We start from the raw sequence: 15,794 nt of genomic DNA, 5'->3' as shown, positions 1-15,794 counted from the left end.
TGAGGCTGCAGCACCAAGACCGGCCAGGACGCGCCGGCCTGCCCGTTGTAGTATATGTGGAAGTGAAGGACACAATCGTTTAAGATGCCCTCATGAAAACAACAAGAATTAATGTATATAGCCTTTTCTTAGTGGTTGAATGGCCTCAGGAAGCAGCCAGCGAGGCAGTCAGCGAGACGGCGGCAGACCGCCGCCGGCTCGGTGTCCGATTACGTTATCATCTTCCCCACTGCACAATAACCTACATACTGTGTAACTCCATCTACACAATACATACTACAGTGTTTTACTCTCTACCCCCAACATAGCATAAATACTATATTAATCTCCCTACCATATACACAAATATCACATCATATTCCCACTAAAATAAAATCGTAGATCATTTCTCATCCGTATATAATTTCAGCATAATCCAGACCTATTAGTTACATACAGTACAGTCACACAGTATACACCTCCTACTCTAAATAAAATCAACAGTCAGAATCACTGATAAATTACATCAATAATATTACTTCAGGTGGAGTGAATAATAGGCATATCAGTAGAGAAAAACTAAACTAAACTAACACAGACACATCGGAAGATAATCTTGCTGAGGTGTGATTCGAGAAACAAGACATTTTGTCCTTTAAAGGAGTTACTAGTAATTTTATGTTTAGTGTGTTGGTCTTTGTTCTGTTTGTTGGGGCCGTGCGAGAAGGGATGGATCATTTGAGTGATATACCATGCATGATGTATGTATATAGCTGGTGATGTTTATCTGGTAAGAGTAAACTAAACAGTCTCGGGATGGACAGTGCTCGGTCCCTAATAGGAGTTCATCTCACTCTCAGATTTTATGGAAATAACCATCCATTCATCCCAAGAATTGAAATCCACTGTATCAATCAGTCCACGCCCATAACTCTTCGACCTCTGGAGGGAATAGAGGAAGGTCTGAAATGGTTGATTGAGTCCTTCACCAGTACATACCTCCTTTATCTATACAGGTATCTTCAATTACATTATTGGGAAATATATTACATGATACTTACTAAGACAATTCAAATACCTTAGACTGGGACATCCCACGGCCCAGGATCTAGTATCTTTGCTATGATAGACGAAATTATGTTTCGAACTGCCTTGGCAGTGATTGATGTTAATTCAAACATGTAGATAATTTCTTCTAAGAATACTATCAAGTATCCCGTCAAGCATAAGGCTTCTTAAGACTCAAGGGATCTATCAAAGATCAAGTCCGGTTGGTTCAAATCTATGGTCAATTCTATGTTGTACACGGTATTTTCTCATCTGCTAACACGATCAAACTAATAATATGTGAATTGCAGGATCTAATCACTGGTATAAATATCTAAGCTAACCCTGACCAACTGTCAACACATCATCTGCAACTGCCAGTCATATCTGCACCTGCCAGCACAATGTCCTCACCCCCGACCGTGGCAAATAGTCAATTCTATAAATCATATCTCCACGTCTAATCGTCCCCCTCATACGCTGTCCCGAATCTAGTATACACTCATCAATGTTACTGATCCCGATAAACACATCGCCATTCTGGATGCCAACCCAACATGCCTGGGAATCATGGACCACGCCACGAATAGGCCCAGGGAAACTGTCGACATCAAACCCAAAGTCCAGAATGCGGCAATAGTATGGAGCAACAGAATATGGCGAACAACCCCCCAAAAGCTCTCCAAAGTCCAGAGGCATGCCCTCCAGCATTCCTAAGAAATGCCCCCATATCCAATGGGGATGGGTGTTGATATGTTTTTCTAGATGCCAAATCCAATTCCTGGCCTGAATTTGGAGAGGCCGGAGGCGACTGTGAGACGCTTGGATGACAAAGTAATCCAATTGGCAGGTGCTCCTGAGGTCCAATTTGTCGTGTCCCCGGCGAAGCACGCCGTCGATCCACATCAGGTAAGCACATCCCCGGTGGTAGGGCGCCAATGTTTCAAACCAGCCTCCGGTCTCAGGTCGCTGGAGGTCCGTACACATCATAGGGCTGGTGTAATAGGCCACTAAAGCTTGGTTCAGATGGCGGACCATGTACTCATAACTGCGGAGCCCAAGGCGATATGGCAATACCGCTGCGTAGTAATCAGCGAGTCCTGAACAAGCAGTGAGTAGGCAGTACAAGTAAAGCTAAATGAGCTGGGTAATTCACCTTCATTGAACCACCTGTTATCATAGCCATCGTCCTCTGGATCCATGTCCGAAAAGTTGTGCACCATCTCATGAGTAAACACATGGGTCAAAAGAGAATCTGAGAGGTCATCGGTCTCCTCGTTGTATTCGATGATACAACCATGGTGAACTGCAAGCCCCCTGCGACTCCGGGTTCCTTTGCAGAGAAAGACACGCCATGTGCACCCTCGTTTGCGGAAGTAGTACATCATCTTTGGGGCCATCACCTGAACGTACCGTAAAATATGCGGATATATGCTAGTTGGAAGGATCCCAAACCAGTGACAGATTCCGAATTCTCCAAGCCAATCTGGCGGGTTAGATCTCTGGTAGGTGCGGATTGGTCCGACCATATAGGCCCCCATGTAGAGCTCGCTGGCGTGTCCAACATGACTGACAGGGTCCGGACCGTCTCCTAAGGTCGAGACGCAGCTTGTCCCCTCGGGCGCATTCGCAGGCAAAACCCATTCAACGATATTCCGATGCATCTGGTTGGAGAGGTAGCGGGGAAGAATGGCCATTCCTGTAGTCGTCAGGCCTCTCTGGTCCCGGACGAGATCTCTCCGTGTACCTCGGGGCCCAAAGTCATGAACTCCACGGGCCCAGACTTTATAGGCGAGGATCAAATTCCCCTGCGGCGGTCGTGACAGATGCCAGTGAGTATGTGTTTGATGCGCGTCGCTAGGGCCATCGACAAAGGAGACGCATAACGGCCCTTGGTCGTCTGCGGCATTGATGTCGACTTCGCGAAGGGGAGGGCCCGGCACATAATTCTGACTGGTTATGAATTGAAGCAGTGGTTGACCATGTGGCGCGTAGGGATGTTGGATTTCCAGACGAACTACCAGACCAGTGGCGGCTCCTTCTGGATCAAAAACTGGGGTGAGACGAAGATAGATAGTGGGATAGTATTGTGCCATGAGGAGAGGAGCAGGGTAATGTAACGATAACGAGTAAATGATGCTAAATTAAACCGGTTAAGACTGAAAGAATGGCATGCGGAGATAGCAATGATAGTAGCCTCTCGCGTGGTCGATGTGGTATATGATTCTATCGATCCAAGGTGAAGAGTTAAGCTCTCGTCGTGCTTTCCCGAATTGTGCCTGCCCTGGGGATCATGTCAGCAAATACTCTTAACCCTGTTACAGGAGGAGCTAGCTCTGGAATACGAGATCTAAACCATTGGAAGATTATTCCAGGTTAAGGAAGTTGGTGATCCATTTCAGGTCACATTTGATATCTGCATGATATTTTGACGATAGGACCAAAGAAATACGCTACAGCCACACGGAGACTATAACCACACCTTCCACTTACTCAATCCACATGATAAGTACTCATTCTCTATGAATCTCTAATAAATGAATAGAATTACTATAGAAAGCACTTTCATCACATTGTGAAGGTACCACATACAAGGCTTCATACAGGACTTACACAGGTCTCGAATAGGGCATCAAAATATCAAGTAGAATAATAAAGACAGTAGTCTAAAGTATTCTTGACGCTTTAAGAAGTCTTAGACCCGTGGAAATAAATACAAGTCTCAGAAATAAGATTATTTATCTGGAGTTCCGCTAGCTATAAAAAGTAAGCCCTGCCTAATATGACAAGCAGTATAGGCAAAAGGTGTGTGGTTATCATGGATGTGGTGTTATAATGATACGTTTCCTCCCACCCAACAACCATCCGACAGTTCAAAAAAAGGACAAAAAAGACAAACATACAACAGAAGGGATTCGCTGGTGGTCACCCACCCAACTACTAACCTCCCGGCGTGTGGCTTAAGTACGGCTGAGCGGACGGGAAGCCCTGTTCTCCACACCCTGTGGTCGTATGTACTATTCTTTTTTCCTCTTAGGAATGTCTAGAAAGATCGTGACTGATCAATCTGATTAGACTCAGACTGATAAACAAACCTGCCTGATACTGGTTAACAACATTCCATGATGGTAGTAACCTCCCCTCCGTGGTTAATGTAGTAGACGCTTCTGTCAATCTAATCAAATTTATAGAGGTGAGACCTCCCAAGATTGTACCTGGATCCCATCCCAGCAGAACGATCGACATACCCTTCAATTCTATCTCACAAGGACAGCCTGTGCTGAATCGTTGGATTCACATTGAATTGGAATCTTGCCTGTCATGTGGACAACCCTCCCCTGGAGATCCCGCGCATGAATCGCCACCAGCTCGGATTCATCCGATCCCAATTCCTTATCCGCCGGGGTAGGGAATTTAAGCAGATACGGTCGGAGGCCATCCCTGAGTTGATTGTGCAGGACGTGGAAGAACGGCTTGTACAAGGCGATATCAGCCAACGCGACGGAACAGCTCGTTTGTTCAAGGCGTGGAAACATGTCCTCGAGGAGATATGCGGTGACTCGCTGATCGGGACAGGCGTGACTGGCTGTCCATATTACCCATATAATTGATTCTTCGTAGGGACTGAATGTAGCGGGGTTGGAGAAGTCGATTCCGGCGATTATACGGAGTACGAGGTAGGTCCAGGGGTTGATGGGTTGGTTGGTTTCTTTGAAGGTATTTGATTGGGGAATAGCTTCGTTGGATAGTAATAGTTGAGCGGTAGCGTAGTAGAGGTAGCTTATGGCGATGGAGGATGATTTGAAATATACGGGTTGTAGGGCTTTGTCTAGCACGGGATCGGGCATGGGGTCAATGGTATGTTCTAGGGGCATCGAGTCGCGCCATGCATCGAGTAATCGTTGAAGATGCTGGATTGTATGCTGCAAGTCGCTGACAGAGAGAAACGTCTCAGGGTTGGCATCATCCAGACGAACCATTTCGGGAAAGTTGGCCTTGTACCAGGCTCGAGCCCGCTGGATGACCACTTCCATCTCCTCTTCTTCCTGGCCCATGCAGTACGTCAGATTCAACCGGGCGTGAATCGCACATGCATCACTGTACAGTCCGTATGCGGTACCTTTGCGATCGGCAAAAGCCTGGGCCACTGTCCGGATGAGGGAGCCTTTCCTTTCCAGCTCCAACATTCGGAACGGAAGCTTGTGGGCTTCCCAATAAGCATGTAATTCCGCCCAGCCACAGAGCATCGACCGACCCGTGGGAGTCATGGAGATCTCTTGGAAATGGGAAGCCACAATGGCTTGGGCACCTCTCGAATGGGTATACTGTCCGCGGGGGGAACCGGATCTGCGTTCGAATAGACAGCAGAGAGTTACTGCTGCGAGACGTTCCTCAGGCTGGGACACATCTTCGGCATGCAACATCTTGATGGCCGCGTTGTAGAATCTGACCCCGTTTGCAAGATGGTCATTTCCGTAGGACGGTTTCTTGAGGAACATCCTGCCCTCTTCCTCCCAGACTCGATCGTGCGAATGAGCCAGGTCGGATGCTGCCAGGGCCAGTAGAGCATTGTGGACCAGGGGTTGGGTTATGAATCGTTCAATGCTGGGTACGATCGATGCAGGTAGTCGCGTCTTCAAGCATCGGACATGATGCGCGAGGTAGATGTTTTCGTTTGGGTCCGCGTTCGACCCGGAAGAGCACGGCGAGGTGCTGGAACTCGTATGTTCCACTGTCGGGCTTACTGCCACGTTGGTAGTCAAGGGATTATCAATCTGACTGCAATCCTCGCTCCTCAATTGGGCTGGGCTTGAAGATTGCCCATCGGCAACGCCGGTGCGCGGCACCTTTATCGACTTGGCTGATGCCGATGTCCCCTGGGTTGTGGAGGTATTACGGAATGAATATCGCGGCGCGTAGCCTTCGCATGGGATCTTTTGCCTCACACAGCGAAGACATACTGGTCTAACCTCATCGCACTGTCCTCTTCTTAGAATGAAAGGAAATGCAATGATGTTGGCGAGGAAGATACCTTGTGACGGCGGCGACGGCAGGTGTAGCAACCCGTCCTGGTTCGGATAATAGATGTTTTCTTTGGGCGTGGTGGCGCAGGTGGGTACATGTTGAAGTGCGATCAACCTGCGGGGAAAACCAGGAAACAATTTGGAGGGAGTTAATGTAAATGGACACGTTCTAGGTTCCCCGATAAGGACTAGTTGGTGAAGTATCAGTCAGCCGTTGGTGTCATCGGCAGCTATTTTAGGGCACGACTGACCAGCTGAGCATCACGTATTGTAAATAAGAAGCAGGGGCTTAAAATACTATATCCGTTTACGCTGCGTTTGATATAATCCAGGACGAGCTGTTCTTTTCTCTGTCTCTAAATGCTGTAGTTCTCAATACTTGAGCATCATCCAATCACAAGGCAAACCAAATACTAAGAAATATTATCCTAATCAACATCGCCGTCAGTACTATACCAATTCTATGAACCACCACACTATACATATCTAAGAAATAACCCTCCCATCACCCCCACCCAACACCTCACACCTCCCCGGCAACGTAACCACCGCCCCCTCCCCCCTCGCCGCATCCGTATGATTATACGTCGGATTCAACCCCATAATCTGTCCCACGGTCGTTCCCACCTTCTCCGCCAAATCCTTATACGTGCCGTACGTAAACAACAACGGCTCAACCGTGCACCGACTGGGACTACACTGCGCGACTTTGAGAAAATTACCCACTTGCACAGGGGCATCTGGGTCGGTGACACCCCCTGCGCAGTGGCGGAGAGGGCAGCCACGGTGATGTTCAACTTCAGGGCAATGTATCGGATCGTGTCGCCCTCGAGGGTGTAGTAGGCGTGCGGGCCGCCAGACACGCAGTCGGCGTAGGTGCCGCTAGGGTTGGGGAGAATCAAGCAGGTGGAGTTGTCCGGGGTGCAGGTTTCGGGTGGGATGAGAAGCTTTTCGCCGGTTAGGAGGGGGAGCGTGGCGTCGGCCATGCGGTTAAGACGTGCGATGTCGCAGATGCCGCGGGAGTGGAGATTGGAGATGCTGGCGATGGTGTCATTGGGGGTGACGGTGTGGAGGCCGATGGTGGTGTGGAGGGTGGTGGGGTGCAGGTTGGGGATGTTGATGTGGTGGTGATGAGGGTAGCGAGAGAGAGAAAGGAGATGATGTGGGAATACATGGTCTTGAGATTGAGATAATGAGAAATGAATGAGAGGAGAGATGCTGAGTGAATGACTTTCTTGAGGTTGATGGGGATAATGAATGTGGGAGAGCGGGTTGGGTGCCTTTTATACTTGATTGAACAAGCTGGATCACATCCCTTCCATGATCCTGTTGTACAGGATTTTTCAGCATGGCTCAATAGAGGTATGTCGCAACCTGGTCCATTAGGAGTCGCTCATGTTGAGGATGTGCAATATGGAGTATCTCCATTATACGCGTCATCGAGCCTATGAGGGATTCGGCATGGGGATATAGTGGCTCGGAGATATGCTCCAGGGACGCCCGCAAGGAAGATCCCTCGTCTTTGTCTACATGGCCAGTGCGGTGCATCTTGATCAGGCGGAATTGACGTGATTGAAATTTATTGCTAATCCGGAGTGGTATATCTATCTCCGAAGCCTTTCTAGGTAGTCATTCTGTCTGCTTTGAGTCGCATCTAGATGAGCTTTTGCTCTGTCTCCTTTTCTTATTTCCACTTGAATTCTGCTCCTTCGATCAACACTGGGTAGGTTAACCGCGCAATCATAGAAGCACAACATACAGACAATGACTGCCAGGTTGCTACACCTCTGCTGTAAGGAGCGCCACTTTTGAACCTGCAGAGATAAAAAGATTCATACGGCAATCACCGAACATATCAGATGTGTACGTCAATGGCATAACCCGTGACGTCCCGATACGGTCTAGCTCGGTTTCTATCCCAACCCTATACAACAACTCCAGCATGACGCTCATTTCGTCCCTATACGCCTCAATCAACCCTCTCTCTATCTCAATCTATTAAAAATAAAAATCTATGACCAGACAGGGGCTCGATCCCTGGACCTTTTCGGGACTACACTTATTTGGAAAATGTAAACGAAATGTGATAACCAACTACACCACCCGGCCAATGCGATATTAATTGCTAAACTAGTTGTGCGTGATACCCCACTCGCCAATGAATTTTCCCGGTTATTTTCTAGCGCCGGCTTGGCAGCATCCAGCTGCTGAGCCGACGGGATGCCGATCTCAAGCCCCGGATTCCTGCTCGGAGTTTAACCGCTTTCCGGGGGTTTTGCGAGGCGGGTGGATTAGGATCCCTGACTTTCTGGGTGGGAGAAGAGGGCTAGCGAGGTGGTGGATGATGGTGGATGAGGTGATTGTTTAAAGATGGATGTGGAAATGGGGTGTCGAGTCTGCGTGTGGTGGTAAGCCACAGACGGGGATGGACTATCGCGGGCCGCTGCGGATAGCGTGGCATCGGACCGATGGTGGCCATATGCAGAAAACCAACGATTTTGTTCATATGAACAAACTTGTCTTGTTGCCTTGGCTATATAAATGTCTCCGTATCATTCTTGTACTTGGCTTTGACTCTAGAGAAGAATTAGTTTCTATTCGTGTATAACAAAATGACCGGCGGAAGACACGAGCCCTGATCTTTGTCTACAAAAATACATGGTATGACACCACGGGGTCATGTTGAAAGAATTTACTCAATTAGCACCCGATAGGAATATTCAGCTCCCGGGAAGTCATTTGGCGAGTAGAAGGTAAGCAGATATGCTTGGCCTCTTGGACAGACTGCATTGTTGGTTTTCATGGAAATTGTCAGCGGATAATCACCGAGCAGTCAGCAAATCTGAAATCCTTATGTCGCGACAGTTTCTTCAAAGTCTGGTACTGCTGTTCACGAGGGAGCCTGGGCTGAAGATTGCGAAGATTATCGGAGGTGAGTTTATACTACTCGGACCATAGCTTGTGACCGGAAGCATCTGTAAATATTGATTTCAAGGCAAAGGTCTAGAACTGTGAAATATATTTCAAAAGCAGGAACCCGGTACGCGCCAGATTCGAGTCTGCCCTACAGGTGAGAGTTTCCACTCACTTGACAACTTTCAAGCTATCACCAGGTTTGACAGTTGGAAAAATTCACTCGGAGTTCATCCTGTGATAATTCCCCAAGGAATGATTTTTATCGTGCTCAATTTGTCCAATCAGTACAAACTCTTGCAGTGTTTGGCTAAATCTGTCGCTACTTGCGCAGTTCTACTAATAATAGATCCAGATGAATTGTCAATTGACCCGATAAAAAATGGACCAGATAATAATCAAGCGCTCATACCAACAGCCAATTCACGGTCGCTGACAGACATAGTGCTTACTGCTCACTGCTCACTGCTTCCAGCTAACCCCAGCCCGCGTAACCAATAAATTTAAAATCCGGGGAATAAGCTTCTGACCAGATGAATCCCTGCGTCTGCAGTGACCAGCACAGACCATCGGCATATCTTATTCCAGAATTCTTCACGTCTTAACTCTACAGAGGGCAGAGCCAACCCACCCTCGGAGGGTTCTTCGGAGACTTTGGAGCAATTTTCCTCCGGATGCTGATTAATCTCGGCTGGGCGATGCTCCAACTGCCGTGCCAGCGGTGGGGATACCCTCATTTCGACCATTCACAGCCCTTAAAACATGGTTCCTACACCAGCGAACCTTGGATATGGACATTCCAGTGGATTCCACGAGTCAGGCCACATCTGCAGCCACCTTCAGCCACCCATGTCGGAGACTTGGCCCGATGGGGTAAATATGCAGGTCCCTGTAGCCACTGCTTCATGCTCATATCAACTCCACCTGGATTTCAAATCAACTTCCACTACCTTCGATGCTGGTATAAAAGCCATGCTCGCTCCATCCTGTACATCCCAATCCCATACAACCAATACCTAACTCATCATACCACCACCATGACTGTCTCCAACCTCGTCAACACCCCCGCCCCGGGCATCTCCTACTTCACCCCTGCCCAAAACCCCCCAGCTGGCACCGCCGCCAACCCTCAAACCAGCGGCAAGCCAGTCCCCAAACTCTTCCACCCTCTCACCATCCGCGGCGTCACCTTCCAGAACCGCCTTGGCGTAAGTCCCCTAACCCCCAACCCCAACCCCATCTCCACCACTAACCCTCTCCAGCTCGCCCCCCTCTGCCAATACAGCGCCCAAGATGGCCACATGACGCCCTACCACATCGCCCACCTGGGCGGCATCGCCCAACGCGGCCCAGGACTCATGATCATCGAAGCCACCGCCGTGCAACCCGAAGGCCGGATCACTCCCCAAGACGTGGGCCTCTGGCAAGACTCCCAAATCGCACCCATGCGCCAAGTCGTCGAATTCGCGCATTCCCAGAACCAGAAGATCGGCGTGCAGCTCGCCCACGCAGGTCGCAAGGCCAGCACCGTCGCCCCCTGGATCTCCGGCACCGCCATGGCCACCAAGGACCTGGACGGCTGGCCTGACCGCGTCCTCGGCCCCAGCGACATTCCCTTCGCCGATACCTTCCCTACGCCCAAGGCCATGACCGCCGCAGACATCACGCAGTTCAAGGCCGACTGGGCCGCTGCTGTCAAGCGCGCCATCGCCGTCGGCGTCGACTTTATTGAAATCCACGGCGCCCATGGTTACCTCCTCTCGTCGTTCCTGTCTCCTGCTGCGAATAACCGCGTCGATGACTACGGTGGCTCCTTCGAGAATAGGATCCGTCTGTCGTTGGAAATCGCCCAGATTACTCGTGATGTCGTCGGCCCTAATGTCCCTGTTTTTCTCCGCGTCAGTGCCTCTGATTGGCTTGAGGAGACCCTCCCCGAGCAGAGCTGGAATGTGGAGCAGACGGTCAAGTTCGCTCAGGCTCTGGCTGATCAGGGCGCTATTGATCTCATTGATATCAGTACTGGTGGCGTGCACGCCGCGCAGAAGGTCAAGTCGGGTCCGCTGTTCCAGGCCCCGCATGCTTTGGCGGTTAAGAAAGCTGTTGGTGATAAGTTGCTTGTGTCGGCTGTTGGTGCGATCACGAATGGTCGTCAGGCTAATGATCTCCTGGAGAAGGAGGGTCTGGATGTGGCGCTGGTGGGGAGGGGGTTCCAGAAGGATCCCGGGTTGACTTGGACTTTTGCTCAGCATCTCGATGTGGAGATTTCCATGGCGAGTCAGATTCGTTGGGGATTTACGAGACGTGGTGGACGCGAGTTCATTGATCCGAGCGTTTATAAGCCGTCGATTTTTGATGCTTAACTGCTTGCATTAGATGATATGATATGATATGATATAGATGGATGTATAGATAGAGATTATTGTAGCTGTGGATCAGCTGATACTACCATACCGATACCCTTGTACCATGTATTGCTTTCATCACTAAACATACTACTTACTACATCTAAATTACATATAAAAATACACACCATCTCAGCCCAAAAAAAAAAACAATCTTAGCAATCTACAACTCCAACTCAATACCCCACCCCCAAAACCACCTACAAACTAAGAAGAAGCAATCCCAGGTGTATCCCCAACCCTAAAAACAAACTTCACCGCACTCGCCTTACCCGCCTGCAAATCCCTCATCGCGCCCTCCACCCCACCCAAACCCCCCTCCCTGACCTGAAACGGATGACCCGAGAACATCTTCTTCCTCCCCTGAGCCTGAGCATCAAGCGCCAAAGCACGCGTAAACCACCTACAAAACACAAAACACAGATCCCGACAATCCACCGCACCCACGACCTCATGCGCAGCACTCACCCATGTATTCGATGCTTCTATTCCAGAGGGATAAGGGTTTGGATCAGGGAGCGGGAGAACGGTGTTGACTTTTCCTCCTAGGGGATTGAGGACTTGTTTGATGGTGGAGATGCTGGTGGGGGAGATTATCGTGTCCAATGTGTCGTTTAGAATGAGTTCTCCTTGGGATGGGGGGAGAGCGAGAGCGGATTTCACCTCCCTAACCACGGAATCGATTCCCTTTCGGTGGTCGATTATTATGTCGCCTTTGGATGGGTCGATGAGTGTCTCCACGTAAGGAGACCCGGCGCCGGCGATGGCGATGATGGGGTGGATGTTGCTCGCGGAGGCGAGTTTGATGGCGAAGGAGCCGACGGCGGTGCTGGCGCCGTAGATTAGGAATGGAGTTGATGTGGTGGTGGCGGATGGGGGGGACCAGGGCGTGGGGAAGGCGTGGTGGTGGTACAGGGAGATGACGGCTGTGAGGGCTGCGAGGGGGATTGTTGCGCCTTCTGTGGATGGGTTTTTGTTAGTGGTTTGTGGAGGGGATGGTAGGGTAGGGTTGCAGGGAAGTTATAGTATGGGGGAGGGAAGGGAGGGGTGGGTATACCCTCAAACGAAACCTCCCCAGGTAAATGAAACGTCGTATGTGCCCAAGCAACAGCGTACTCGGCGTACGAGCCACCCGGGGTAAGCATCTCGTGGAATGCAGCGACGCGGTCACCTTCCTATACATACATCATTCATTAGCCCTCATTACCCCCTCACATTACTCTGTATGGGAATAGGGAGAGGGGATACCTTAAACTCAACCACATTCTTCCCGACTTTCACCACCACCCCCGTAATATCATCTCCCTGGTTCAGGCCTTGTCGGACATGCGCATACCGCTCATAGAACGCACTCTCTGGGTCATTGGCTAACTCGGCTACTTTCCAGTCTTTGGGGTTGGATCCGGATACCACCACCTTGATCAGGACTTGGTCGTCGTTGATGGTGGGGATGGGGGAGTCAATGAGCTTGGTGCTCGGGCCGGGGAGGTTGATGATTTCTTTCATGTTGGGTGGGATGGATGGTAGTAGAGTCAGGATAGTAGTAGAAGTACTTATTGGGTTGGTATAGGGGCTGCATGGGGCAGGGCTGGGCATACTTCTCTGATCTTCTGAAGAATTATTAAGCAAGTGGGCCGACTCCTGATGTCATGAGTGGGGATGTCGTGCTGCTGACGAACTCGGTCTCGGATGAGGCAATGGAGCCGAGTTGTATAGCTGAACATCCGGTTCCGGGCCGTGCTCGGTTTCATACTCTATCCCGGATAGTCATGGTATCTATGTCATTCCTGTGTCTTAGATATCTTGGATACTCTATATCTATATCACACCCCGCCAACATATTAAAAAATCACCTACAGCTTGCTCTTCGGTCCATTCTTCAGCACCGCCGCATTCCATGGGTACGGGTCAAACACCAGGTCGTTGACCGGGTTCTCCTGGCTGGCCCGGCGGAACAAATCCGGATACACATCCCCGTCATACTTGCCCAGACTGCTGTCCAGCTGCCAGTCTGGGATCTTCCACGAATCCACCAACCGCACCGCATGCGGCCGGATCTCATCCAGGAGCTTCATCACCGCATTGTTCTGCGTCAGCCCGATCTGTCGTACCGTCACTGCACTTGAGGAAAAGAACTCGGACGACTCGCGCTCCAGTGTGTGCAGTGCATACAGACGGAACAGCTTGTGCAGTACGCCAGATGTCTCCGCGTCCAATGCTCCCGTCACCTCCGGTGAGGTCACCGCCTCGTAAAAGTTCCTCACCACCAGGTACTGCGAGTGCGCCGTGGACAGGCGCCAGAAGTCGACCAGTAAGCTGTTCCACGACCGCTTCTCCACGTCCCGGTGCTTCAGCGCCTCAAACGTCAGGTGAGCGGTTCGCCACGCGAACGCTGCCACAATGTCGGCGTCGTTGCCGAGGATATCGAACGAGGCACCCATGTCGCGGCGCGCGAGGTATGCCTGAAGGATCTTGGAGGTGTCGTTGTTGGAGCCCTTGCCAGCAAGAACAGCACGGGCGGATTTGAGAAGCTAGACAATTAGCCGAGAAAGACCACCAGAAGGAAGATACTTACATATCTTGCTACCTGCTGCGTCAACATGTAGTTGTCACCCTCCCAGGTGAGCGTAGGAAGATAGTCAGAGTACCACGGTCCAATGCCGCTGTAGCTGCTATATCCATGGCCACCACAAGCACGGCGGCACACTTCAAGACCTTCACCCGCTGTCGTACTAGCCAGAGCCTTCAGACCACAAGACGTAGCGTGAAGATCGGCCAGCAGGTCGGCACCCGCCCGCAGCTCCTCCGGCCCAGCGCCGCGCTTCTCCTGGGCCGCCTGGGCCGCTGCCTTCATGCGGTTCTGGTTCTCCTGGTAAAGACGCATCATGCCGCGACCGGTAAAGTGCAGGGCGTACATCGACGCGAGCAAGGGCAAAAGCCGGATCTGCACCATCTTGTAGTTGATAACCTGGTTTTCGCCCGCGTTGCCCGTGGAATCCCGGTCCTGGAACTGCTGGCGCACCGCGCAGTAGCGGGTGGCAATGGTCACACCCCGAGCCAAAACACCACCAGATTGGAGCACAATGTTGGAGCGCACCCACGTCAGAGTGCCATAGATGAGAGACGGCGAGGCTGGTCGCATGTACTGGTTGGTCTCCTTGTCAATGCGCGAGAACCGGGCCAGCATGTTCACGTGGGGAATTTTGACTTTGTTGAATAGGAGGAAGCCGTTGTCCATGGTGCTAATCCGTCAGTAGGCGCCTAGTGCCTTCAAGGTTGAACTTACTTGTAACCAAACTTGGGTCCGATATCGCCAACGTAGACATTCTCCAATGGCTGATGGGTTTCCATATCACGGATCTGGACCACAAACGGGTGCGGGCCATAGTTCTTGCCATTGATATACAGTTGAGCCATGACTACAGCATGGTTGGCCGTGCGACCCAGCGATCCGATCCACCACTTGGAGGCCGTCAGGGTGGGAGAGTTGATGGTGAAGGTCTTGTCCTCCGGGTTCCAGGTGGCAGTGGTCTCCAGTCCACGCACGTTCGACCCATGACCCAATTCCGTTTGTGCATAACATCCCAGTATCTGATAGTTTTGTGCGCGCTCGAGGAAGAGTTTGTGTTGTTCGGGGGTACCTTGTTCCCGCAAGGTGACCTACAGCTGTTAGCCCAACACCAGCAGCATGAGATAGGTATGAGACGTACCAAAAACATCGTCGCATGCAGCCCATATGGAGTAGGCTCGGCCAGCAATTCATTGGCGGCGTGGTACTCCTCTTGCGACCAGTTGTGTTGCACCGACAACTGCTGCAGTCGCTTCCCCTTGGCGAGGGAGCGCTGGATCCGCTCGGTCCGACCCAGGGTGTGATTCTGTGACTTGTCGAAAACTTCTTCAGCTTGCAGGATGGAAAGGATGCGCTGCTGACGGTCCAATGCCTCCTTGGTGTGCAGCAATTCGCCCAGCCGGTCGACAGCGACATTGGACTGAGCGCGCTCCTGCTGCAGGAGTTGCGAGCCGTGAGGCTGGGCGGGCTTGAGGGCCTTGACCCAATCGGGAGGAGGAGATGGCATGATGATGGTAAAGTGCGGAGTATGGGGGAAGTGGGAACTGGGAAGGGAGGAAGAAGTTGGGGGGCGGAGGCGTTATAAGCGATGCTCACGGGGGGATTATTCGGTCGAGACGCCGCGGGACCTTCCTGTTGCGGTAACAGCCGAGGCTGATGGTGTGGTGGCCTTGGTGCCTGAGAGATTGTTGAGAGCGAGTTGCCGGCCGACCGCTTCCCCGTGCCCGTGGCCATTTGTTCCGTGATCACCGGGAAATTCAGTGCCGACTCATCCCTGCGACCGCCATCTGATAACTGTCGTCGGTCACACACGGACATGAGTACCTGATAAACAGGAGTCATGATCTTTACCTGGTTCAT

General features: G+C 51.1%; 5 protein-coding genes and 1 non-coding gene across 6 annotated transcripts; 1 reads left to right on the top strand and 5 right to left on the bottom strand.

Annotated features, from left to right (window-relative positions):
• Nucleotides 1-1,407: 1,407 nt before the first annotated feature.
• Nucleotides 1,408-3,122, bottom strand: BO94DRAFT_454094 (uncharacterized protein; the record flags this gene model as incomplete). The annotated part of the gene is made up of 2 exons (XM_025607595.1): nucleotides 1,408-2,126; nucleotides 2,183-3,122. 2 exons carry the CDS (start codon nucleotides 3,120-3,122, stop codon nucleotides 1,408-1,410), a joined length of 1,659 nt encoding a protein of 552 aa, XP_025472942.1.
• Nucleotides 3,123-6,563: 3,441 nt separating this feature from the next.
• BO94DRAFT_591731 (LysM peptidoglycan-binding domain-containing protein) lies at nucleotides 6,564-7,264 on the bottom strand (the record flags this gene model as incomplete). The annotated part of the gene is made up of 1 exon (XM_025616128.1): nucleotides 6,564-7,264. A coding segment is annotated over one exon (621 nt), but the record flags the coding sequence as incomplete, so codon positions are not given.
• Nucleotides 7,265-8,065: 801 nt separating this feature from the next.
• On the bottom strand, nucleotides 8,066-8,159 carry BO94DRAFT_t2. The gene has a single exon. It is a non-coding gene; the product is annotated as a tRNA-Val (tRNA).
• A 1,841-nt stretch (nucleotides 8,160-10,000) lies between these two features.
• On the top strand, nucleotides 10,001-11,323 carry BO94DRAFT_551897 (NADH:flavin oxidoreductase/NADH oxidase; the record flags this gene model as incomplete). Its single annotated transcript, XM_025613559.1, has 2 exons — nucleotides 10,001-10,171; nucleotides 10,226-11,323. 2 exons carry the CDS (start codon nucleotides 10,001-10,003, stop codon nucleotides 11,321-11,323), a joined length of 1,269 nt encoding a protein of 422 aa, XP_025472940.1.
• Nucleotides 11,324-11,584: 261 nt separating this feature from the next.
• On the bottom strand, nucleotides 11,585-12,994 carry BO94DRAFT_480821 (zinc-binding alcohol dehydrogenase family protein; the record flags this gene model as incomplete). Its single annotated transcript, XM_025608839.1, has 3 exons — nucleotides 12,614-12,994; nucleotides 12,423-12,540; nucleotides 11,585-12,324 (listed from the first exon to the last, which is right to left on the bottom strand). Coding segments are annotated over exons 1-3 (1,206 nt in total), but the record flags the coding sequence as incomplete, so codon positions are not given.
• A 224-nt stretch (nucleotides 12,995-13,218) lies between these two features.
• BO94DRAFT_505256 (fatty-acyl coenzyme A oxidase) lies at nucleotides 13,219-15,508 on the bottom strand (the record flags this gene model as incomplete). The annotated part of the gene is made up of 4 exons (XM_025609534.1): nucleotides 15,076-15,508; nucleotides 14,652-15,025; nucleotides 13,941-14,607; nucleotides 13,219-13,896 (listed from the first exon to the last, which is right to left on the bottom strand). Exons 1-4 carry the CDS (start codon nucleotides 15,439-15,441, stop codon nucleotides 13,219-13,221), a joined length of 2,085 nt encoding a protein of 694 aa, XP_025472938.1. The 5' UTR covers nucleotides 15,442-15,508.
• Between the last annotated feature and the right edge of the window lie 286 nt (nucleotides 15,509-15,794).

Source organism: Aspergillus sclerotioniger, assembly GCF_003184525.1.
Source record: "Aspergillus sclerotioniger CBS 115572 chromosome Unknown BO94scaffold_1, whole genome shotgun sequence".
Taxonomy (NCBI): Eukaryota; Fungi; Ascomycota; class Eurotiomycetes; order Eurotiales; family Aspergillaceae; genus Aspergillus; species Aspergillus sclerotioniger.
The sequence above is the reverse complement of the archived record's forward strand: the minus strand, read 5'-3'. Positions and strand labels throughout refer to the sequence as shown.